The sequence below is a fragment of the Pleurodeles waltl genome, chromosome 6, assembly GCF_031143425.1.
Source record: "Pleurodeles waltl isolate 20211129_DDA chromosome 6, aPleWal1.hap1.20221129, whole genome shotgun sequence".
NCBI lineage: Eukaryota > Metazoa > Chordata > Amphibia > Caudata > Salamandridae > Pleurodeles > Pleurodeles waltl.
In genome coordinates, this window is record NC_090445.1 from 324,019,072 (window position 1) to 324,045,527 (window position 26,456).

General features: G+C 42.8%; 1 protein-coding gene across 4 annotated transcripts in view; it reads left to right on the forward strand.

Annotated features, from left to right (window-relative positions):
• TINF2 (TERF1 interacting nuclear factor 2) overlaps nt 1–26,456 on the forward strand; it is a 121,775-nt gene that overhangs the window by 4,445 nt on the left and 90,874 nt on the right. For 2 of the 4 annotated variants that reach the window (XM_069238154.1, XM_069238157.1), the window contains exons 2-3: nt 3,799–4,000; nt 12,852–12,887. In XM_069238154.1, coding sequence (XP_069094255.1) covers nt 3,799–4,000; nt 12,852–12,887 — 238 coding nt within the window. The remainder of the gene's footprint in view (nt 1–3,798; nt 4,001–12,851; nt 12,888–26,456) is intronic. The other 2 variants (XM_069238155.1, XM_069238158.1) reach the window with 1 other exon arrangement.

The following is a 26,456-nucleotide window of genomic DNA, read 5'->3' on the forward strand; positions in this document are numbered from 1 at the left end:
CAGGTCTCCCATCACCGGCACTCCAGCATGATCCCCAGGCGCCCATCTGGGCCGGGGTGCAGAACTCGGTTACGGGGGCAGAAGCTGTCGTCTTCGAAGCCCGGGTTGGACCCGCCAGCTTCTCTTCCAGCTTCATCAGCGCTGCCTCTACCGGGTGTTGGGGTAAGGAGCAAGTGTGCAACTAAAGGTAAAGCCTCTTTATTACCTTTGCCCCCTTATTCACGAATTGAGGGAGGGGTTTCTCCTCCAGACTATCAAGCCCCACCAGCTCAAATCACTGCAAGCTTTACCGCTGGGCGACTCAGTTACCCCCTCCCTTAGGTCTCTCTTTAAAGTACTAGACCAGTCCAGCGCCCACTTCCTCAGTAAATACGGCTGTGAATTTAGCTAATATGGCGAGAATTTCCCCCTCCTCGTCTTTTTTTTATCACACAGCCCATCTATGCAGGAGGCAGAACAGGATACAGTTGGGGGGGGGGGGGGGGCGTCTGTGCTTCCGCACAAGGCAGTCTGAACAAACTAATGTATCCCATATGGATTCCCTTCTCCAGTCATTACTACATGAGAGCTAAAATCCATGGGCTCTGTGTTGGTCTCAATGCGAAAATCACTAATTTAACAGAGGGGCTAGGGGTTATGGAATCCTCTATCTGCACTACAGGCAGATGTGGAGTTGAATACTCATGAGGTCCAAATGCTGAAACGAAGTGAGAAAAATGATCTGAGAAATTAGAAGCTTTGGAAAATCACTGTGGGAGGAATAACCTCAGATTCTTGAATATTCCAGAAGGTGCGGAAGGAGACAATATTAAAGACGTTATAATATCCTTGATTAAATACCATATCCCGACAGTGACATTCCTCGATCTGGCTTTGAAAATTCAGAGAGTCCACCGGGACCCTTTCAAGAGAAATCCTAACAAGTAGAAACCTAGAAAGGTTCTGGCCTCATATTGAGTAAAATAATTGATTCTTGCAGAAGCTCTCAAAGTCCAGGGCTTTCGGTATGAGGGTTGGTCATTCTTAATAAGATCTGATATGTCCAGGGTAACGCTAGACTCTGGCGGTAATGTGGAAAAACAATGTATAATTTCCGTGATCCCCAAGAAGCTAGGGTTTTGATTGATCAGATAAAAGGAGAGAGCCAGCGGGCTGCAGAGGGCTGAGGCCCAAGGGTAGTATGAGCCACCCAACATGGTTTCAAGGAGGGTTCCCCAGGGAGGGTATGGGGAAGGGTAGTGTTTCACCTGTTTCAACGATTCAACTAAGGTCACACGGGTTGGGGAGCAGATGGGAAAAAAAGAAAAAAAATTAAGTTCTCGCATGGTTGTGCAATTGTTGGGGTCAGACAAGAGCCCTTCATTTGGATAAGGACATGAGGATGGGACTCGGGGATACATCTAAACTTAAAATCCTGACCTGGAATGTAAATGGCCTTAGGGTGAGTAGCAGAAGCAGAATTCTTGAGTTCCTAAGTCTATCTGATAGCCAGATCATTCTCCTGCAGGAGCCCTATCTAAGATATGAGGAGTGGATGAGTATTAAGTCGCAAAAGTGGATCACCCACTTTGCTTGTACTAATCAATCCTGCAACGGGTAGCAATTATTGTAAAGAGCAAAGTTCGAAGTCAGCTGACAGACGTCAGTGCTGACCCTAGGGGGAGATGGGTCTTTGCAAATATCTAGTTAGGAGGGGGTCCAACACACTCTGGTATCCTATTATGGCCCTAACGTGGATGACCTGGGCCCACTCCCGGATCTCTATGAGCAACTGATTGGAAGAGCTCAGAACTTGATAATAGCTGGCAGAGACTTTGTTTTGCTTAATCCCCCCTTAGGTCTCCCCCCAGACCGACCATCAGTACACCTAATATGAGAACCTGCTTGCATAACATAATGGACAATTTTGGCCTTATTGACCCTTGGCGAAACAGTTCACTTCCTGCAATAAGAAACTTGGGCATGCTTCCAGAATCTATTTTATTTTTCTGATAGATGTTAAACTTCGAAATAATCTAATGGGAATCTTTCACCAGCCAAGCCATCTCTCAGACCATTCAGCTGATTATAAACTTTGCTGACTCGCATGCACTAGATGGACACTGGATCTCTGTCTCCTGGGGGAAGAAGAGATCGTTTTAAATCTGAAAAGGGACTCTAAGGAATTCTTTGATTATTAATTTAGGCTCTGCGTCAATAGTCACGGTCTGGGAAGCGTATAAGGCTTTTATTCGCGGAAAACTGATTAGCTATGCTGCTTTCAGAACCAGAATAAAGACTTCTGAGGGTAAACTCCGTACTCTGCAAGCCCAAAGTCGATCCTCCCAGGATGCAGCAACGCACACAGACTTACAGCACCAAATCCTGGAAGCACAAAATTCACTCAAGGTCTTTGTAGAATCAATTGTGAAGAGCAAATGGGAAACTAGTAAACTGGTGCATTTTGAGTAATGGCGAAGGCTGTGGCAAGTTATTAGCATGGAAGATGAGGTCAGACAAGGTTAGTAATAGGATTAAAGGAATAATACTAGGCAAAACGGGCAGGACCTCCTCAGAAGATCAAGACATCACAGGAGAATTTAAGTTTTTCTCTACACTATACAGAGATGAATCAGCGGAGTCGATTGAAAATTGGTTGAAGGGGGACACACTTCCCAGATTAGAACCAGCCAAGAATCTGAGCCTTAATCAATGCTTTCTCCTTACTGAGGTAGATAGTGTTATTGCAGGCTTGAAAAGTGGGTAGGTGCCCGGTCCGGATGGAATACCGGTAGAAGTATATAAACTCCTGAGAGAAGAGCTTGCGCCATTTCTGACGCAGTTGATGAATTCGATTTTTAAAGGTTCCTTTCCGGTTCTGTCCTTTTGGAATGAAACTATCATAACCTTAATACTAAAGCCCCAGAAAGACGCTAGAAGATGGGAGCTGATGATATTCATCTTTGGTGGCAGTGCCTAGGGATTCATATATTTTGGGAACAAGTGGGTAAGTTGATCTTGTCTATTATAAATAGGCGTGATGAGATAACTCTACCAATGGTTGTATTTGGGATATATGAGGCTGCCGATAGGAGTTTGCATGATGGATTGGAGAGACCCCTGAGGCATCTCTTCTTTTATTTGGTTCTGATAGCCCGGTGGGAAATAATGCATTAAGTGGATCTCTAGTTCCCCCTCCCACCCACAGGGATTGTCTGTTGTCAGTTAAGAGAATCTCTGACTTAGAGTGTAGTAATGGTTCGGACAGGTGCCTCAGAATGTGGGAACCCTTTTTGGCTTTCTATAGAACCATCTCCTCCAGGCATTAGGTCAGTGTGAATGAATTAGATACCATCTGATTTAACTCTTGAGATTTGATTTTGGTAAGAGTCCAGTCCTAAGACCCAACAGCTAGGAGGATGGGGGCGGACTAGTTCTGCCCCCTCCCCTAAGGCTGATGGGGGCCGCTCGTTCCTTTTGCGTCGCTGGAATACTAGAGCGATGACCAAGGCTGGGGCAAGTTGCGGCTTCTCTTGTCTCTTTTGTTACATATGGGGACTAAAAAAAAAACAAAACTATTTGTGTCACGTACTTTTGGATTTCTCTCAGTGCCAGATCTGCTCTTAAATCAGTAACGTTCCTATGATGCACTGTTTTTCGCTAGGCAACGTGTGATAATATTGCATTTTCAAAATCACCTTTGAATTGCTCTGCTTTGTAATGACACTCCCTGTTATAGAGGTGTAGTCACTATAAAGCAAAGTATTCTGTTTGCTCCCCATTCCTTCAGCTGTTAAATTTTCATGTGTTCTTTTGCAGGTTGATGGAGACTCAAGAGATCTTATTGGAGCATGTGTCTCCACAGCAGTTGGCGGCAGCAGCTTCCTGGCATGTTGTACGGTGTAGGCAGTTTTCCCATTTCACCCATGTTCTGGAGTTTTTGGAGATGATGAATGCGGCGGCCCCAGATTTGGTGGCGTATCGTCACTTTGCCAAACTGACGCTTGGACTTAAGGCCTCGGTGAGGAAATATTGAAGGTGCACAGGAATCCTCCCTACCTGGGCACGCACTGGGGGCTGGGTACCTTGTAAAAGATGCATTGTTAAACTACTGCATTATTATGAGTAGAGGCAGGGTGCCCCATCGTTGCCTTACTAAAACTGCCTAGGCAGATTGGTGTTTGTATCATCTGTTTAACTGTTTTGTTGTATACTGTTTGTCAACTTAAGGTGTCAAGTATTGCTGGGTAGATTGTGGTTGTGTACAGCGGCAGGGTGATCTGAAGAAGCATCTGGGAGTTCTTGATTCTGAGTCAATGTTCAGCCCACAGGAGTAAGCAAATAGAACTGTAAGGGGAAGGAACTCTGTACACATGGATGTCTTTCACCCAAATACTAGTGGTAGAGAAGTGACATCATGGACCCTTTGCCCACCAAATCGTTCCAGAAAGTGATGTCACATTACTTTTTTCCCAATACATCAGTTATTTACATTGCTGAAGTCCTTGAATAATTGTATGGTTAATATAACAACAACAACAGACAAATGTCTATTTTAGATTTGCCCTGTATTAGGGTGCTGACATGATGTGCCAAGGGAGTATTACTATCTTGTTTTTGTATATATAAAATGTGCATCTCTGAAGAGGATTTAGTGCCACGAGGCAGAGAACTTCACAAGTGATTTAAAATTATTTGTAACAAACAGTTATGTTTTATTAGTTCTCCTAGAGTAGTGTTTCCCAAACTCTGGGCCGTGAGCTGATTTTTGGTGGAATGTAAACATCCAAGCAATAGATAAAGATGCCCTTAAGTTCTGTATTTATCTGGTCACATTTGCTGTACTTCAGACAAATGTCTAATGTCGGGCTATGTCTTCTGACAAAGCGCAGCTTATTTCTTTTTTTGTATAGGGATTGGTGTTTACAATTTCCTCTAACTTTGCAGCCAGAAATAGAAATCTAAAGTGAATTGCGTGACAATCTTGCCTAGGAAAGGCTTTAGGATGTCATTTGTTGTAACACACAGGAAAAATAAATACATGTAAGTAAAATTTACACATTCAGCAGTTAGGAATGCAAAAATGAAGCACATTTTGTTTGTAATTCCGAAGTGTGATGGAAGCAAAGATTTTTAATAGCATAAAGACCCTTGATGATGCAAATGATAATCACTGAAACCCGATTTCAATAGATCATTTGTGTGCAGTATAGTTTGATCAGTAAAACTGTATGTCTGTGCAAATTTAGTGGGCTCTTTAATGGAAAATGCACTGTCTGTAAAGGACAGTGCATTACCAGACAATGCTTTATTTGTATAAAAAATAGTTTGCCTCAGGTCCATTAAAGCTAGATGGGTCTCAAAAGTTTGTTGTTCTAAAAAGTGGGTTGCAGTGCTAAAACGTTAGTGAAGCACTTCCCTAGAGAATACTGGAACAAGGAATGTTTTGCTCAATCATAGGGAGGGGGGTAAAGTTTTAAAGAACTAAACAAGAGTAGTTACGTGTATGTCTATTAATTGAGATAGACCAGTGGTTCCCAACCTTTTGACTTCTGTGGACCCCCACTTTATAATTACCCCCAATGAATCATTATTGTAATCCGGGACCCCATACACCGCCACCCCCGTCATTACTGAAAGATAGGGACCTAATCTGTTGATATTATTTAATTTTCTAAGCTTTCGCGGGCCCCCAGGCTTCCTGGACCACAGGTGGGGAACCACTAATATAGACCATATTTTAAATTTGAATGTTTACTGCCTTTAATTATGCATTATTGTTAATAAATTTTACTTTATGATTATTTGGAAGATCCTGTCACGCGAAGCACAGATGTGAAGTTTTTATTCAGACACATAATTTAAATTTAATTTCATAGATTCACAGTAATAAAACAGCAACAATTTATTTAAAAATGTTTATTTTTTATTTCATCATAACAGTACCCATTGCACTATTGAATTTATTTGACAAAATCTAAAGTGTAGACTCGAGGCCCCAGTGGAAACTGAAGAAAGTAGCAAGTGCTTGTTTAGACACCGTTTTTGCAGGGTTGGCTGGTGATCGTTGAAGCTTGACTTATTCTGTGGAGGTTCTTCCCTGAGAACATGTAAAAATGGGGTAAACAAAAGTGCATTTTAAAGCTCATTTCCATTTCAATTTGCTTAAAAGCCTTAGTCTGTAAAAGGACATTAGTTAAATATTCAAATCCCAAGAACTGACCCCATTTTCTTCAAAACATACTGTGGATGCCCCCATATGTCAACAATTACATTTATTGTGCAAGGGTCAACATTTTGTTATTGGTGTCCCCGTATACTGTTTGCGCCAACTTAGGTAAAAAAAAAAAAATTAGTTACAGTATGCCTATGACAGTGCCAGAATTGTGTGCCTCTGTGTTCCATTCGTGGCCATTGTGTCAAAAATTACCTCTAGTATGCAAGACCAGTATTATGATATGGTTGTCCTTTCCATATGTCAAGACATACCTAAAATGTGCCTGCTGTAGTATTTTGCCATTGGTGCCCCCCTCATGGCAAGAATTTCATCTGGTATGGCAGCCCAGAATTTTACCAGGGCGACTCACTGACACTTTCTCTCATTCACCTATTCTCACTTGACTCACTGAACCCCTCATTCTTACTCAGCTACACTCACGGACTCATTCTTTCTAACGCTCCTTCACACTTATTCTCAGTCATTCAGGCTTAATCTCGCATTCAGACTCACTCATTCTCACTCACTATATGCCACTTAATCTCCCTCACACAAGCACATTAAATAAGGTCTAGCATTACCACCTTAAATGTGGCATTTTGAACACTACAGTTAGAACTGTCAAAATTAACTCTTTTGGTTGGTCAGAACCTCACTTTTAAATATTAGTCACTCCCTGTGTAACTATATATCTCACACGTTGGGGTGCATCATATCTAAAAGTAGGACATAAAGAAATCCAATGTTAACATGTCCTTAGTGACTAGCACCCAAAAGTTATTTTCCCACTCTGGCAGGCCTAGCTGTCTTATGTAGAAGATCAGAGTAAAGATTAAAATACTAACACTGTATTTCGGAAATGGGACTAGCTAGAAAGAAATCAAACAACTATTTTAGTAGTTAAGAAAATAATTCAAAGGGAAAAGACAGATTTTTAAATATTAAGAAAATAACTTTTAAAAGGTTTATCTTTTCCTTGACTAAAATTTCTGAAGACTAAAGTGCATTTGGTCTTCAGCTTCTTTGAGCCAGGAATTACCATTCGAATATGAATGAATAAGGTGTGGAATGACTCGAGTTATACAGTAGGTCTCTGTAATTTATAGATAAAATGGCACCAAGGACTCATTTGAGCTCAGCAGAAAGGGGGTCTGCGAGCGTCATTTTCGACAATAGTGCCATATACTACTTGAATGTCAAAGCCTGATTTACAGGTCTGCTGGGTCTACATAAAACACCAGGAGTGCATTTAAAAGGCACAGAACAGGTTGACAAGACAATTCTTTATCCACTCAGTGCTGGACTGGGAACCCAAAGTAGCACTGGAAAGTTTTGTCAGACCTGCTCCCATAGTGTGCATACCGAGCGAGCATGACCACTGCATTCGGCCTTAGGGGGCTCCCCCACAAGAAAAACTTGGGGGGAGGCAAAAACAGCACTTTGTACAACACATTTTTCATTAGTATTCAATTGTATTAATTTTTAAAGTGTTGTAAATGATGACCCCACAGCGAACCAGGATACAGCAATCTTGGGGCTCTTCTAGGATTACCTCATGATAACCCTTTAACAGTGCCTCTCATCTCTCCATAGCCCCTCTGACATGTATTTAATTTTTTCTAATGCCTCTTACCAGCCAGGGGTGTTGGAGCATCTTACATCACACAAATATACCTTTCCAACCTGTACCATGCAGTTTGCATGCTGCTCTTTGATTTCAGTTAATAGCTCACTGTGCTAGATTATGACTGTAACCTATGACTCAGTGACAAAAGCAGTATCCCACTGAGCATTGGACATAAACTACTGTTCTGTGATCTGCATAGTACACATTCTTTGCAGCAAGTTTGTTAATCCTATGTGCTATGTTTAAAGAGTGAAAACTGCCAAAACCCTGATTTATTTCCAGTAGGTACATTAATCACCAGAGTTATCTTGGCACTTTTATTGATGCCTGAAAATGGTTGGTCGTACAAGGAACTCTGCAGCACTTTTAAAACTGCTGCACTGCCACACAGCCCATAAAGTAGCCTTGGGAGGATCAACATTTTAAATAAGGCTATTCTAGCCATAAGGTTCAGAGGGAGCCTATACCACCTTCTCTGGCCTTCCTTGCCACAGGACAAAGATTAAGACTCCTGGTAAGTCCTAGCTCCCAGGAAATGTGTATGCCAAGAGATATAAAGCTCAGGTGACTAATGGGGATTCTTGGGTGCCAAGCCTCATCTTGGCGGTCAACCCATAGAGGTACAAGGAGAGACGTGTCCAAGTTCACTTTCAGGCCACAGGCTGCCCCAAAGGTGTTCAGTATTTGAATTAGCCGAGGCCCGTCTCAGCAGGACAAGAGAGGAACAACAACACACCATCTGCATATAATGTTATGTGGTCTTCAATTGTCAAGCCCCAGTCAACCTCCCAGTTACCACCACCGCCGGCATAACGGCCCGACCGCCATGTTCATAATGAGGGCCTTAATCTGGTTTAGTGGTAAATGCACCCTCTGGATGCAATGGTGTGTGATATGACAGGGAATAAAACTGCACTGGTCTGGATGTGCCAACTGAGTTAGCACCTGCACGAGGCGATTGGCTAAGAGCTTTGTGTAGTTTTTAACTTCTGTGTTAATCAGGGAAATAGGTGGTATGAGGTGCATCGGCCATGTGGGTGTCCTGGTTTGGGTAACACGATCAGTGTTGCCAGATCCACATCCTGAGGAAAGTGGCCTTTGGTGCTTGCTTCAGTTTATGGGTCCAAAAAGGGAGGGAGGAATTAGAGCTTGCTCGATTTCTCAAGCCCTCCCTCCCCCCACCCACGCTGTACCTCTCCCCCAATCTATACGATCTGTATACCCTCCAAAAGGAGGCCATCTGACATGCGCAGGCCACCTCCTTGCATAGTTGACGCATGGATGTCCTATCAGGAGCTAACTGGAGTTGCATCAAAGCTGATTGCTTACTTGGATCCATCCGTTCCCAGGACATTATAGGGGTCTCCAGATCCCAAATATGGGTCTGCTTGTCACAGTCCGACGCCCTAGTAAACCATGTCCTGTTTGTTTTGTGGCAAGTTCGTTCTTGTGATTCAGCAAACGGGATGCTAAAACTACAAGTAAGAAACCTGCACTGGTTTCTTGTGCACTCTCAAGTGCCTCCCTTGGTACATTGCATTAGGTTGTGCAAATAATTGCTGTCCTGGTTCCGCATTTATCTGTTTTTAGTGTTTGACCTTATTTAATTGGTAAATGATTTACAGTTCTAAGCCCACACATGCATGGCTTCTTTGTAATTCACCCTGTTGCATCCATGTTCTTTTCTTGCAATATTCTGCACGTTTATAACTGGAAATTATTGATTTTAAGAGCTCCTGTGAACTTTCACAAAGTAATATTTTCCTACATGAAGCCTCTTTCGATCTACGAAGTGTACTTGAGTATATACGTTTTCATGTAAGTCTAGTTGCAGGATGGATATTTATTTACACGTTTGGGTAAAGGGGCACTTGCCAGGGAGCTGGATTGTTAGTTAAGGTTTTATTGCATATTGGAAAAATGTGTTGTGCGTTCTGAATTTTACAAGTTTGTTTCTTTTTAAAATGTTAATTAAAACATGTATACATGCAGCAAGAATGCACTTGAGAGCTCACCTATTACCTGGTGTATTCCATAAATGGTTTGGCTTTTAAGAGGTCCGCCAGTTTGTGCTTGGAAGCTCTATAATTGATTTCCCTAGTGAGAAACTGCCAGTTGATTTCGGAGGACTCAAATAAACTAAACCATCTAATTGGCCATGTATTTACCTCGTCTCTCACCTGGTATCAAAGTAATTAAATGTGCAGTTTCCAGTTGGAGCCCTACTTGGTATTTGCATGCTTGAGCAAACATTAGCAAAGCCAGAAGCTCTCGCCTACATGAGAGCTATTGGCTTTGACATTGCTTTATTTAGCTATATTGTACAACAGCAGTGCTGCTGTGCAGCACAGCTAAAAGTAAAGGAAAGACTTGCTATGATGCAACCAGTGCTGACTGCATTATAGCGACTTTTTCCTTCACTTTCAGCATGCTTCACAACAGCCTCACTGCTGTACAACATGGTTAAAACACATGGACAAAGCCAAACGTTCTTGCATAGGCGAGACCTGTAGGCTTTCCAAGGCTTGCTAAGTATAGGTTTTACTACTGAACCTGTGCAGAAGGTGCAGATTTGTCTGGTTCTGGGTATCCATTAAAAAATGGGGAACAAAAATATTGACCCACCAACCTATAACCTGTTTACTGCCAATACATTTATCTGGGCTCGCTGCTCTACTCAATTTGTTCCTAAAAAGAATACATTAAATCAACATTATGCACATGTAATGAAGATACTACATGGATCCCAGCTCTTCTATATAATTCACTTGTAAGATAGACATAACTTGTTTCTGGTATCGTACCAGCTAAAACCAGAAGATTAATGTTGCAAATATTAACATTTCCAGAAGTTCCTCTGGTTGCTAGACTGAATTGAACTCACTATTTCGTCCCATTTATTATTGAAAAATTCCTCTTGCTTTTATTTTTATACTCCTATTGCGTTTATCCAAAATAATTTGCACCATTTGTCTGTGAGTTCTTATACTCCTTTTTTAATTTACAAATCTTAGTTTGATTAGATAGCACTTGTGATATCAAACGAGATGAAGAAGCTAATTGTGATTTTTTTTTTTTTTTGTATTCCCTTTTATTCTATTCAGTATGGTATCCTGTAAGCATGAAACAACATTATCAACAATTAATAGAATGTACCATGCAAATGTACTCTCAAAAGAGGTGAACACTTGAATGGGAAAGTTCTAAATTTGATATTCTGCAAGCAGTTGTAAGTGGATAGGATCTAATCAAGTATTCCTTCTGGGAGAATACATCTAAACCACGTATGTTTGTAGTAAGGCTAAAATCTATCAATACAGTGGAGATCTGTAGGCCCCAAAGACCTCTTTTCAATTTACAATTTCAAAGTCGAAAAATATGTCAATGAGACATCTTTGGCCTTAAAGGTTCTCTCACTGGAACTTGCAGTGGATTACTGCCGTTTGGAGACATTCATTCATTTTTGCTAGCCAGCAATTCATAACATCTAAGATCCTCTATGCTGCAGCCAAGCGGAAATACAGCAGCTGCAACCTAACATCTCTCTTAATATTCACTTACTGCCACATGTTTGCTTAGTGTTAAACCTCATATTGAAATCCTTTGCTATTATAGCCTTAGAACCTGCCGTAGCGGGCTCTACCGGCTATTAAAGGCCCGCTCCCGCGTTAAATGCCCGAGCCGAATTCCAATGTTCTAATATAGAAACGATGTTGGGGCATTCTTTAATAATAAATAGAGCACCAATACACGGTTATCTAAGGAACATTAGGGAAGATTTTTCATCTTTGGGGAGGTAGATATGTAACAATCAAATTTGTTATACTGTCCTTACCAACCATGATATGAATAACACAGACAAATACCAATTCAATTTCTACATCAATTATTTTTAGATAGTTTATTACCCTGACTAAACTTAATGTTAGTAGTTCTTCCTGAGCTGTACCTCTTACTTCAGAGGCATTGATTGATGACTGAGACAAAACCCGGAGCATTGATGTTCTCCTGCAACCATGTTTCTTGAAAGAGAAGGATGTGAAATTCATCTAACAAGGGTCTAAACATCATGCGGTCTTAAAACGTTGGAAACCATGTATATACCAGCTGATTATTTTTGTGTTGCAGGAGAGCCCCTTATTCTGAGACCCGATTGCATGGAGATGACCCCACTAGTGGAGCAAAGGGATTACTTAAATTAAAACCATGTCTGAATCTAACATCCGTTTGGACATAGTAATTTAATATGCCAATCCTTAAAGACACTTTAGTGCCAGAATATGTGGCCGTTGATCACCTTGTGTTGAAACCATACATCTGCCTGATGGATGTGGATATATAGATTACATACTTGGGCTGGTGCCAAACCTGCATGGTTCTTGAGGATAAGATTGGAGTTAGAATTCAGTAAGCAAAAATCGGACAAAGCTAATAAATTAAGTCCCATGGATTTAATTATTGATGTCCTTATAAAGGGAGAGGAAAAAGTAACTTTAGTTAAATTCTTTGCCTCCAAAATCTTTAGTCCCACTGTGCAGGGGACAGCTGATATTTCAGCAAAAACCTTTCGTTTCAATAGAGAATGCAATTTTGATCTGTTTAAAGGTCACTTTTTTGTTCTTTATTTTCCTCTTTCGTGCGATATCAAAATAATCTACTACATTACGTTCTGGATTTACATAATTAATTAGTGCATTGGTTGACTCCAGAAGGTGGTGGCAAGGAACATTCTCCTTAATAATATGTACTGGCTGTCAACTACTCCTGGTCCCTGTGTCTCTGTTTTGAGGTGCTGGTGTCTTGGTTGGAGCTTCCATATATCTGGTTCTACCTTTTCAGGATGATGATTTATTATATCCTCGAGCTTGATTTTCTTGATTAGTGAGATTGTGTTTTCCACTATGCACTGTCCTGAAGATTTTTAATTTGATTTTTTTCAAGTTCAAAGTTATGTTAATTCTTATTCAGTGCTTTATTTTTTTAACCACAGCCCTTTTTTTAAATTTTTTTTTTTTTTTTTTTTTTTAGACCAATCGCCACCCATCCAACTTTAATAGACACGAGGTGGGTGATTTAAAAATAAAAATAAATTAATGTAACTGTAGCATTGTGTTGTAGCGCAATGTCATTTACAGATAGCACATTTTCCATTGAAATGGGCACTAAATGTACACATACATTTTTACTGCCAAAACTATATGCACACAAATGATAATGTGTGGAAATTGGGTTTCAGAGAAGTCTTGTTTAGTTTTGATCCTGTCGCCCTTGAGAATTACAAAAAATGTGCTTCATTTTTGCTTTCATAACTGTCAATGTGTACAATTGATTTACAGGTGTTTACATTTTGTTGTGTGTTACAAAAAACATACCCTACAGCCGTTTCTTTCACACTTCCTGTACCCCAGCAGGATTGTTACATAATTCACTTTACTCTTCTTTCTCTGGCTGTAAAAAGAGAGACGTTTGTAAACACCAATTCCCATACAAAATAAGTTAAACAGCAATTTGTCAGAAGATATAGCCTGACATTTGACCTGACAACTGAAAGCAAAGGAGTGGAAGCTGCAGCAGTCCCTTGCCCAGGGAGTACTGAAGCACCAATAACAAGGGCAAACTACAAGTACTTGGAAGCAAATAAAAAACATTAGAAAAACAGGACAGGATGAACTTCAGTTTCTGGTTTTATGAGGGGCAATGAAGGTGGTGGAGAGATGTCCCAGTACCTATAATGGGAATAATTTGCAGCAATGAAGGGGGTGGAGAGATATCAAAATACCTGTAATGGGAATAATTTGCAGTCCACATTGTGAATCGGAAAGAAAACATGCAGGGCTCTGTTTATGACATGATGTAAAGAAATGTGCAACCTCTTTGAAATCAGTCTGTTGAAAGTAACAACTTCCCATTGCATTGAGTCCCAGAGGTTGGCTGGTAAGCCTAGGCCTTTGCTGATGGCCTCAGACGAGCAGGTTCAACCTTTCCTTAAACTTTCTGTGTTGCATGAAGGGTATGATTCAGCTCGTCGACCACACTTGGAAGAATTTAACTTGTGTTCTTGGTGTGATTGTGACTGCTGGCAACGCGAGCATGTACAACATTTTAATTATTGTACATGCTCACACGACTTTCTCTCAAAAGCTAGGACTTGAATTTATTTTAACAAAAGGTGTCTGGACTCCAGACAGTACCTGAAAAAAACAGACTGGGTCAGAGAATGCCGGATATCTAGTCACCCAAACCAGTGCTGCCACGTTTTTAGATTGTGCTACAATGTTTCCCATGTGCTTATGTGTGACATTTGGACTTGTGTGACACTTTATTACCAAGCTGAGGGAAGCAACTGAATCTATATTTAATGTTAATTTCATAAATATTCTTTTTTTTTTTTGTTTATTTATTTTTTAAACAATGTTGAGGGTTCTCCCAGTGCTAATATTTAAGACCAACTGCAGTTCTTCTGATGAAAAATGTTAAACAGTCTCTCTTCTAAAATCTTCAGATAAGTTCTCTCCTCTAGCCCCATTAGTTACATTCTTTCTTTTCTTAGTCTCATGCTCTCTTTTCCATTCCAACTCTGGTACCTTCTACTCCCTTCCTGCTCAAATGGTCTCTGTCAGCCACATCTACAAATAATCTGTCTTCCAATCTCCAGTTAGCCTTTATCCACTGCCCCTCAGATACTATCTTGCCACCGTTCCTTCCACAGGTCCTCCTTTTCATTGCCTTCTGACACCATCCAGTCATGCTGTCTCAGTATCACCCTAATTATCTTGCATACATACCCTTCACTCTTTCCCTAAGGAACTTCCCATACCTTGTGGTATCCGTTTCCACTATCTGCAGTCAGGTCACCTGCTTTATATCAGATTAATTTCTACACCACACTGTTACTTTCACGTGCATCCTTTTTACACACCCTCCAGCCCCTTCAGTACCTTCTGTACCATCTGGTACCACCAGGCCAACTTACCTGAAAAAAGTCACGTTGGCTGCCTCTCTTTAAGATGAGTTACTTTAAAAGCGTTTGATTATGGGGAAAAAATTTAAAATGTCCTGCTCCAAGAAAATGTTTTGTGCAGGAGTCCATTTGGGCTTCTTCTGTGTGTGATACAGTGCCTAACATACCAACCAACTGTTTTAACACTAGTCTTCTGTGACCCCAGACAAGCTGGGGGCAGGGCAGGGGGGCAGGAAATTCCAAACACCTCTGATGTGGAAAACATCCAGAACCTTCTGTTGCTTCAATTTAGGCACCAGGTTTAAATATTGGACCCTCAGACCCATCTCCTCAGTACACCTCTGGACCGGTGAAAGACTCCGAAGGACTGTTGTGCTGCTGTGCAAGAAGGTCTTCTACTTTGTTGCCTGCTGCCTGAGTGAAAAGGATTGGGCCTGCATTTCAACCCAGGCCCACCAGAGTTTCTCCAAGGGCTAGTTTGCGGGCCTCCTGATTAGAACTTCAGGGACAGAAAAGGCTCCAACCACCTGGATAGCACCTAAACTCTACCTGCTGTGAGTTGTGACCCCCAAGGGGTGCCACCCCAATCCTGGACCCTTGGAAGTGGGCCTGTAGGTGTTCTTTCAGCCCTGCTGTGGTCCTGTGAGCAGAATTGATGTAGTACAACACATTTCCTCGCAGCCCATTCGGAACTTCAGCAGCTTGATGCATCCCCAGTGAAGGACCTTGCATTGCAGCCTCCTCAGAACGGCTGCTGTGCAACGCATCCTCGCCACAGGCCTTGCATCACAAGCCCCTCATCGATGGCAGGCTCACCTTGCCTTCCCCCGCTGGAGGGCAGCGCATCTTGGACGGAGTATTTGACATCGCAATCCTCTTGTCAGCGCTGTCCTTGACAACACAGGACTCTGCATCACAACCTTGCAGCTCCTCCGAACAGCCGCTGCATGACTCATCAACGCGGGATCTCGCGAGACTCCACAAACCAGGATTTAATGTACTTTATTCATAAAGTCTAACTTGTTCCCTGTATCCGTGCCACCCTACATTGTGGTTGGTCTGAACATGCGACTTTGTCCCAGTTAGTCACGACCAGATGACCACAGTTCTAACTTTGTGCTTTTAGGCACTATTTTAACTTAAATCTTTAAACTTGCATATCTCCGGTTCTACTGGTTTGATTTTTGTCATTTTGACCTCAAAATTATTTATTAACCTTCACTCTATTTTTCTAAATTGGTGTGGGATTTTTCTTGTGGTTTTTTTTTCTTTTTCTTCATTACTGTTTGAAGGGCTGCATCAATAATTTACAAGTTGCCTCTAAGTTAAGCCTTTATGCTTTGTGCCAAGCTTCCAGAGGGTTGAGCTCAGGCTAATTTGGGGTTTGCTTTTGACCACCCTGACAGAAATTGTGACTGCTGCTTGAATAGGGTTTTACCCCCCATGCACGCTCTTTCACGTGCCAATGCCGCTGCTTGCTCACTCTGTCTCCACACTTTGACTTCTGCCTTTTTCCTTTCTTGCTCACCATTCTTTTGCCTTTTTCTCACACTTTATCACCCGTCTGCTGTCTTTGCATTCTGTTCTTGACTCATTCTTACCGTTTTGCTTTTCCCTTTCTGCCTTCTTGTTCCTTTCTCACACTTTCACCCTTCTGTTGCCTTTCTGTGCTGTTTTTCGCCCTTTCTGTGCCTTTTTCCTTTTTTCTTCAGTGTCTTGTTTGCTGTTCTCTGCCTCCTCCGTGCTGTGTTTTCATGCCTCCCATGCATCCTCCCCCCACTCTGGCCCTTAGCTGTTCCTCCTGTGCCGCCGCTTCTTCCAATGCTCCAGTCTATCCCTGCTCACAGACTCTTGCACTCCTCGCCCCTCCTAAGCCATACTTAATGGCGGTTGCAGAAGACGCGCTTAGTGTGCTTGCCAAAGGCAAACCCATTTGTGCCTTTCCATGCCTAGACCACACCCAGTGCCATAAAAGCTGGTCCTTCCACCACATACACTACTCAGAAGAGCTCCATTTTGGTCTGCACCGGGGTGCCCTCCACATGCTGGCACCGCGCTGCACTGCACCACCAAAAGGAGCGTTCGCCTGCACCCATATCCACTACACCAGCAAAACACTCACCACACATGCACTATCCACTAACACTGCACCCATAGCACCTACCTATAAACACACACCCAAAGTCAAGCTTTCATGCATGCTCCTTAACACCCGCTTGCTCAGCAAACAAACCATGGAAATCTGAGACATCCCTCTCAACAACGCTCCTGTTCATCTCTTTCTTACCTGAAACATGGCTGACCTTCAGGCCAGCACCCTACATTGCCACAGCTATCCCAGTGATACAGAATTGCACATCAAGACCCCCAGCACAGACCAGGAGGAGGAGAAATCACAATCGTATTCAAGGACTGCACTACAACAATAGAAGCAGCCACACCCTACATGGAATAGCTGCACTACAAGACACAGATATCCGCAACATACACTGTAAGCGGAACCCTCATATACTGACCTTAAGGACCTAGAGACACTTTTGCCAACAACATCACTAACTCCATTGCTCTCTTCACCATCGACTCCAGCAACTGCACCCTACTAGGAGACTTCAACTTACACTTTGAAGACAAGAGCAACTCAAACACTACTGGACTCCTTGAGAACATAGAGAACCTGGGACTGCCGCAACACGTCTCCTATCCCACACACTCTGCCATTCACACCCTCGACCCTGTCTTCAACACCTTCCAAAACATTTAAATCACAGCAACAACACTGCTCACTTGGACAGCCCACACCATCTCCCAAGTCCTTATCAGCATCCTTCACCTAACAAGACCTACCACTGCAACATGGCCAAACCAAGCTGGAGAGGCATCCAGGACTCGAACTTGGTAGACACTATGTGCCTGAATCTCTCCATCTCCCGCAATTACCTAAACAGTGGCATTAAAAACCTAAACAAATGGATCACAAAATGCGCCCACTCTCTGGCACCCTGTATACACAAAGCACAGATAAGAATATGGATGCAGGTCAACTGATACACTGAGGAACCCAGCAAAACAAAGCAACATTGGAAACAACTGGAAAGAAAACGGAGAACAAACCACATAGAAAACGACAAAAAGACCTATAAGACAGCCCTTAGATGCTACCACCAACAAATCAAAGAAACAAAGAAGGCGGCCCTAGACAACAGTGAGGAAATAATCTTTGTAATCTTCAAAGACGTCTTCACCAGCAGCCACCACCAACTGCATCACTCCCTCCCATGAATTACGTGACAACCTCTCAGAATTCTTCTCCAACAAAATCAAAGCCATATTCAACAACTTTGACCCTCAACTGAACTCCGCATCCTCACTTCCAGCCTATCCTCAAACACCCATGGAAAAACCCTGATGTCCTGGGATACCCTCGCCATCGAAGAAGTAGCCAGCATCATGAGAACTATCCACTCTGGGGCACCTACAGACCCCTGTCCCTACCACATCTACGCTGATAAGGACAGTGCCCATGTTGAAGTCCTCACCCATGTCATGAACACCTCCATCACTTCTGAGATGTTTCCGGATATTTGGAAACATGTGATGGTCAATTCACTGCTAAAGAAACCCTCTGCACACCCCACACAACTAGCAAACTTCTGTCTGATCTCCCTTCTACCCTACCTGGCCAAAGTGGTCTAAAAAGCCATAAGCACTCAACACCTAAAAGCACAAGGATCATCCCTTAGCTCACCATTATTCCATATGTACATAACGCCACTAGCGGACTGCATCAGATCATACAAAATCAACATTCTCTCCTACTCAGACAATACCAAACTGATATTCTGCATGCCAGACAAGACCTCTATTCCAAAAAACAACTTTGCCACAGGCATGACCACATTAAGCTGACGAATAGGCCTCTTGGACTTGGGCATTGGGTGCAGAGGTGGTTCTGGAGGTGGTTTTGCGGTTCCTCAGGGCAGAGTTCTCTTTTTAAAGTGAAAAATAGGTATCAAGAAAACCTTTGTATTTCCAAAATGGCCACACGATAAGGTGTTGAGAAGCAGTGGTTATTTGCACATCTCTGAATTCCAGGGTGCCCATACTAGCATGTGAATTACAGGGCATTTCTCAAATAGACGTCTTTTTTACATACTGCCTTACATTTGGAAGGAATTTTTTTTGAGAAAGACAAGGGGCAATATCACTTGTTTTACTATTCTGTGTTCCCCCACGTCTCCCGATAAAAATGGTACCTCACTTGCGTTGGTAGGCCTAGCGCCCACAAAATGAAATGGCCCAAAACACAACGTGGACACATCAAATTTTTCCACAGAAAACAGAGGTGTTTTTTACAAAGTGCCTACCTGTAGATTTTGGCCTCTAGCTCAGCCATCACCTGGGGAAACATAGCAAACCAGCGCATTTTTGAAAACTAGACACCTAGGGGAATCCAAGATGGGGTGACTTGTGGGGCTCTGACCAGGTTCTGTTACCCAGAATTATTTGCAAACCTAAAGATTTGGCAAAAAAAAACACTTTTTCCTCACATTTCGGTGACAGAAAGTTCTGGATTCTGAGAGGAGCTAAGAATTTCCTTCCACCCAGCGTTCCCCCAAATCTCCTGATAAAAATGGTACCTCACTTGTGCAGGTGGGCCAGGTGCCTGCAACAGAAAAAGGCCAAAAACTTGTAGAGATTGAGGGGATAGCACAGCGAGTTGATAAGCACATACTTTTCTTACATCTTTTAGGCTGACTCTGCTTTGGGGTCCCATCTGAGTGAGGTATCATTTTACTTGGGGGACTGAGGGGAACGCTGGGTGGTAGGAAATTTGTGCGGCAGCGGTGATCCTACAAAGAAAAGTGAGGAAAATATGATTTTTTTTAATGCAAATGTTGAGGTTTGCCGAGGAGTCTGAGTAAGAAAATGTTGGGGGATCCAGGCAAGCCACAACTCCTTGGACTCCTTGGGATGTCTATTTTTAAAACCTGTCTGGGTTTGGTAAGTTTCCCTAGATAAAGGCCGCACCCGGGACCAAAACCATAGGTGCCACCCCCCTCAAACACAGGTAGTTTTACAATAGATAATTTTGGTGTGTCCACATGCTTATGTGATGTTACAAACACTAAAATTGTGAAAAGAAACGCACTTAGGTTATGTTAAAAAGACCCCTCACCCACCAACTAAGTTGGTGGCATGCTTCATCATCGGGGTCCCACCCGAGACACCTAGCGTGTCACAGGTGTGCTGCGATGCCTGATTACAGCGGAGCAGGTTTTGTCATTTTTACCACACATACTGGTTGGATTTGGCACGAGGGGGAATGATGGTTCAGTGGATCAAATTTTATTAACGAGAGATTTCTCAAAAAAGAAATTCACTGTTAATAACTGAAAGGCCAAAAAACTGAACCAATGACTCACAGCTCGTGAGCTGTAAAGCCACGGCAAGGCACCAACCGCTTTACAGTCCATTCACACACCTTTCATACATGACATGCACAAGACCATTCACGCCGCCAGCCACGGGCCCAGCACATTACAACACTTGCATTGACAGAGAGCGCCACTCAAGGGCCCATCACTTACATACGCCCACATGCCTGATACAGCAATCACACCAGCTGATGGGAGTGTGCGGACTGATGTTTGGCTGGCAGTGTGTTGCAGTAGCCAACAGCAAGTCAGTATGTACACCGTCAGCCAAGCCCCACTCCACACAAAATGGCATCACTTTTTTTTTTTTAAACAAAGAAAACACTAACTAATTAGAAATAATTAAAAAACTACAAACACAAAAGCTCTAACTAAGTACATGACAGAAATGCCAACCATGAAACTGAACACATGAAAATACAAAACAGGCATTTTACACTCATGGTTGTTCCCAGTAATTCTTCTGGGTGTGGTAATTCTTGAAACAACCACCCACACACAGCCCAGGCTTTGAAGGACAATCTGGGCAGTACATTCGAGTCTCCCACCGGATACCTCTTCGAAAACACACACTACATTTCTTAGCTGGAAAGTCTTTTTTGGGTGTGGGAGGAATGTGCTCAGCAAAGTGGCGATCTTTCAATCTAGCCACATCCTACACCACTGCTTCTCTAGGAACTCTGGCCTGTTCCACCACAATAAGGCTCTCTATTACTGACTCCTGAAATTTCACAAATGTCATCTTTGACTCTGGAGACCTATCCTTAAGCACAATAAAAGCATTAAAAGTTGCTAAGTGGAAGAGGTGAATTGCTAACTTTTTATACCAAACGTAAGACTGCCGAATAGCAGTATAAGGTTCCAACCTCTGATCAACCCTATCTACACCTCCCATGTGCTTATTATAATCTAAAATGCACACAGGTTTGCGCACTTCAGCAACCTGGCCCCAAACAGTCACGGGGGAAGTACTCTCATCATGGATGGTACTTAGTATGTAGACATCCCTCCTGTCTGAAAATGTCAAAGCTAGCAGCTCATCATTCCGCAAGGCACTGCATTGTCCCCTCTCAAGTTTTTTTTTTACAGACAAGCTCCCTTGGATAGCCTTTCCGGTTACAACAAATTGTGCCACAAGCAACAGTGTCCTCTCTAAACAATTCCTTGAACAACTGCACTCAAGTGTAGAAGTTATCTACATACAAATGGTGACCTTTGTTGAACAGTCTACCAAGTTCCTACACAATTTTCTCAGTAACTCCAAAAGTGGGAGGACAACCAGGGGGGTCAATACTGGAATCCCTACCGGTGTAGACACGGAAACTATAACCATATCCTGTACTACTTTCAGACAGCATATACAATTTAATTCCATATCGTGCCCTCTTGCTAGGAATGTACTGCCTAAAAACCAAACGACCCTTGAAGAGGACCAAAGACTCGTCCACAGCTATTTCTTTGCCTGGAACATAGGTCTCTGAAACCCGATCTACAAAATGATCAAGGACAGGCCTAATCTTAAAAAAGACGGTTAGAATCAGGGTGATCTCGTGGCAAGGCTAATGCATTGTCAATAAAATGCAGCAAGAAGGAGCAAATACCGATTACGACTCATGGTTGCAGGAAATTATAGCTGTTGCCATCAAGGGACTAGAAGACCAATAAGAAGCCAGTGATGGCTTTCTTATCAACCCCATCAAAAGAGTCAAACCCAAAAACCTTTTCATCTCCTCCAAATTTGTGGGAATCCACTGGGTAGCTCTAGAGTGTGGCCTAAGTCTAGCAGCAGCAGCATTGTCCCTCAAATACTGCTCCGCATACAAATTAGTCTGCTCAACAATCTCTTCTAAAAACACATCATCCACAAATAACTCAAAGAAATTGACAGGCAAAACGTTCTCAGTATTGACTCTACACCCCGGGAGACCAGTAAAGGCAGGAAACTCTGGCTGCTCCATGTTTGGGGCAACCCAGAGTTCAGGTCTTCTAACGGGAAACCTTTCAGCCCCAGGTTGCTGCACTAATGGCACATCAGTGTCCTCCTCTAAAACAGGCCCTTCATCTGCACTGAATGTGGCTTTCTCATCAGACGATTCCTCTCCCACACAAACTTCACTGCCAGAATCTCTCACTTCCTCCTCTGCCTCAGATGCAGAGTCCATCTCATAATCATGATTAGACAATGACTCAAAAAGCATACCAACCACCTGCCGAGCGGTCATCCTGCGGCTAGCCATGATCTTTCCTACGAAAATTAACTAGACAAATGCACCACCAACAACCAGCCCTGTGTAAGATAAGTAATAAAGTGTAGCTTTATCTGTAAGAGTTATAAACTCAAAAACTATACTGCTCACTTGCCTGAAAAAGCTTGACTCACCTGCAATTACTCTGAACAGACACAGCAATCACCAATGATATCTCACTAAAAAGAAAGAAAGGCAAATTACAAATAAGACAACACAAATATCATTGTGCACAAATCTAAGGACAATTTCACACACAAACCTGCATTTAGTACACCACCTACAAACATGTCATTCATGTAAGGCAACAATACTCCTTTGGAGTAAATTGTTTTTACCTACCTAAAACATGCAACTATGCAAACCGCAGGTCAACCACCGCCAAAACTGCAAGGAGCCACAGCAAAAAAAGCAAAAGCTTTGAACTAGAACAAAGAAGGGATTTTTTTTTTTTAAATCACAAATACAAATACTTCGTCAATTGACAAACACCCAACCATCAAGCATTTAGAAATTGGTGCCTAAGTGGATTCTGCCATAAGGGCAGATGGGCCTACTAAAAAATAGGCCTATCTACAAAAAAAAAAAAACACACACACTATCCCTGGTGCCTAAGTGGCTTCCGCTCCCCGACGCAAAACATTAGAAATATACACACACAAAAAAATCCCTGGCGTCTAGTGGTTTACGGCCTAAAAATATTAGGCAGATCTGCCCCCAAGGGGGGAGGAAATGGCCACAAGAAACATGCCTCAAATGGGAGCGACCCTTGCCCAAGTGGCCGCTCCCCGACACAAACAACAACAAAAAAGAAAATCCCTGGCGTCTAGTGGGCATTCCTGCTGCCCGATTGCAATGCGATCAGGCAGCAGGAATGCTCAAAGAGACACTGGGGGAAAGGAAAAGCCTTTCCTTTCCCCCGGTGCCTCTTTGTCCCAAACCCCCCACCTGCCGGAAGAGAAACTTACCTGTTTCTCTGTACTTGCACTGGAAGCAAATGGCTTCCAGTGCGACCGGCACTGTGTAATGATCTCAGCGCGCGATCGCGCGCTGATGTCATTACAGGGGTTGGAAGGGGAAGGGCTTCCCCTTCCATCCCTGCCTTTGGGGGGTGAGGGCAAACCCCACAGAGGTAGCGCTAGCGCTCCCTCTGGGCTCTGTGCCCAGGACATAATGGTTACGCCCTGGGCACATGAGCACTGTGCCTCAGGACGTAACCATTACGTCCTGGGCACAGAAGGGGTTAAAGAACTTTATTGCATGATTACTTAAAATCTTTGCAAAAAGGCAGTCCTCCCAAAGCTTTGGAAGTCACTGGGCTGCAGGATGAGTCGTCTTCTGGCGCAGGATCGTCGAGGGCTGCGGACAGGCCAGTAGGGCAGGGCTAAGTCAGTTGGTGTCTATAGTCTTCTCAGCTGATGCGACACTGTAGTGTCCGGCTCTTCAGGAATCTGAGTTCTAGGCTTCAGGGGTGTGACCTAAATACTGAATTTGGGGGTGTTACAGGGAGTGCCAGGTGGTAGCCAATGGGTTACTGCTGGGAAGTGGAGCATAACCCTAACCTTAGTGGCATATTTCCTTCCAAACAAGATGGAGGAATTTGAAAAGTAGTGTCCACTTCAGCTCGTTCACCCTTGGGGTGGCACTGACACGAAGAGGACACTCCTAATTTAATTAATTTTCCCACCTGTACTGCTGCCAAATGTGGGACAGGACGGGGGGGGTTGGTCATCTCCACCATCTGGAGAGACCTGAGACTTAATCCAAAGGCAGCAAGGTCTTTGAAGCAAGCCTTTGTCTCTGGGCCTCGAGAGCACTGGCTCTCAAAGCGGGGGCTAGAAATGCGTCTTTGGTGGCTGAACTGGTCAGGACTAGTCAGTCAACACACTAGTAGCTGGTAGGTTTTTCAGGGGACACCTCTAAGGTTCCCCCGTGTGAATTTATGAATAAATCCATCATTGGAATCAGTTTGGGTTTATTGATCTGAGATGTTTGGTGCCAAACATCCCAGGATTCAGAGAAGCCATCATGTAGCTGGGGAACTCGTAATGACCAGTGTCCAGCACGTACATTTAAAATGGCTTCCCTGTACACTTACTATGTCTGACAATCAACAAAGACATAGCGTTGGCATATCTGCTCATGCAGATATGCCCTCACATGTAAGATCAAGTGACCAGGTGTCTTGTTTTAGGGAAGAAACACTGGCACTGGGGACCTGATTAGCAGGCACCCAGTGCGCTTCAGTCGAAGTTCTGTCTAAAACCAGTTGAAAAGTAGTGGTTACTGCAACCAGAACCCAGCATCATACACCCATCAGTGTAAATTTGGTGTAATGACCCTTACTAAAAACCTCCTCATTTTAGTTGATTTTGCTTAATCTTTTAACCTTGCTTCTCGTTTTGCGCTCTTAGTTTGAATATCTCGAGCTGTTGAGTTGTTCATATTGTTTCATGGCTTCTATCTAATTGATGTCCCTGGAGTCAGGATATATTTTGTTCTGTCTTTCTGTGCTTACATGGAGGGCGCCCAGGGCTTTATTTCCATGTCTTCACCAATTCAAACCCCTCCAGTGTTGCTGTCTCACTACTGCCTTTTTTGTTAAATGGTAAAAGCTCTGCAGTACCGCAACTGTAGATTCTATGTGTTATACACATTGTGAGGATCAGTTTGACAAAATTAAAGCCTCTTTCTTCCTTCTTTTTCCACATTTGTATTGTAATTTAATATTCTCTTGTGGTATTCCTTTACTCCTATTTCACACTCTTTTCAGCCATCCCTGTTCAATTATATATTATATTATGGCATTCTGTATTCACTTTCTGCATTACATTTTTTTCCTAGGCCAGAATTGCACCGCTGAAGAATTTGGGGGTCACTTAACATTTGGCTTGAGCCTGTCATGTCAGCAGATGCTATGGCTTTAGTTTCCCCTGGCAGAGGTCCACTCAAACTTTTAAACAACTTTTTATTTATTTAAAGAAAATATCCATGCATAGAAAGTAGCAATTAAAAACAAAATGTGAAAATGAGAGCACAAAAATATTCTTAGCAATATTTCAGAACTACGGGAGAAGATTTTATTGAACTAGTGCAACCATGGGCCCCTGTCACTTCCAGATTTGTTTTTGCAGCCCTTATTAGAGTATCCAACGTCCTTTGCTTTAGCAATGCAGTCCATCTCTCTCAGCCATTGGGCTGTCAGGAGTGCTTCCTCTGAATGCCAAAGTCACATTCAGCTATCGTCAGTCACCTTGCCTCCGATATTAGAATATACCTGGAACTACCCATTATGTTCTTTTAAGTAATGCCGTTTTGGGATCGGGAGTGATAGGACATTTTGCCACCCTGCCAAGTGTGTGTCTGCTGCAGTGGGCAGTGATGGAGTAAAACCAAACTCTGTGTAAGAATTTGTTTTTTCTGTATGCCATCAATGGCTTTGGGGGTCGAGTCTTTGACTCATCTTCCACAAACTTTCGGAATAGGAGCAGGACTAAGGAAACAATAAAAAATTTAAATCCCTATATCTACAAGAGATATATGGTGTTCTAGGGGCCATCTCTCTTCCTCCAGCTTACCCAAATTTGGGCCATCTATTCCTCCGGCTTTCATTTGGTCCTCAGATCTGGGAGTGGGTTGGGTGTATTCAAAACCAGAGATCTATAGAGTTATGATATACCTTTCTCACACAGTTATTCCCTTGCAATTTTGGACTTGAATGGGTTGAACTCGGGGGCTTTGGGTCCACTGCATGTTCACTCAAGGCGTATCTCAATTGTAAATATCTTTAAAAAACAAAAAAAGTGTTGAGATTCCAATAAGGTTCCATGATTTGTACCCGCTCTACTTGGTAACCTGGGCTAAACAATTCCCCATCCAGAGAAGGGTCTGTCTTTGAATTTTCTCTCCCACTCAGTCCATTACAGCGTTCTGTGCCAAAATTATATTGAAATACTGATGACTACGAGTACTACATGTCATATGGGAGTTC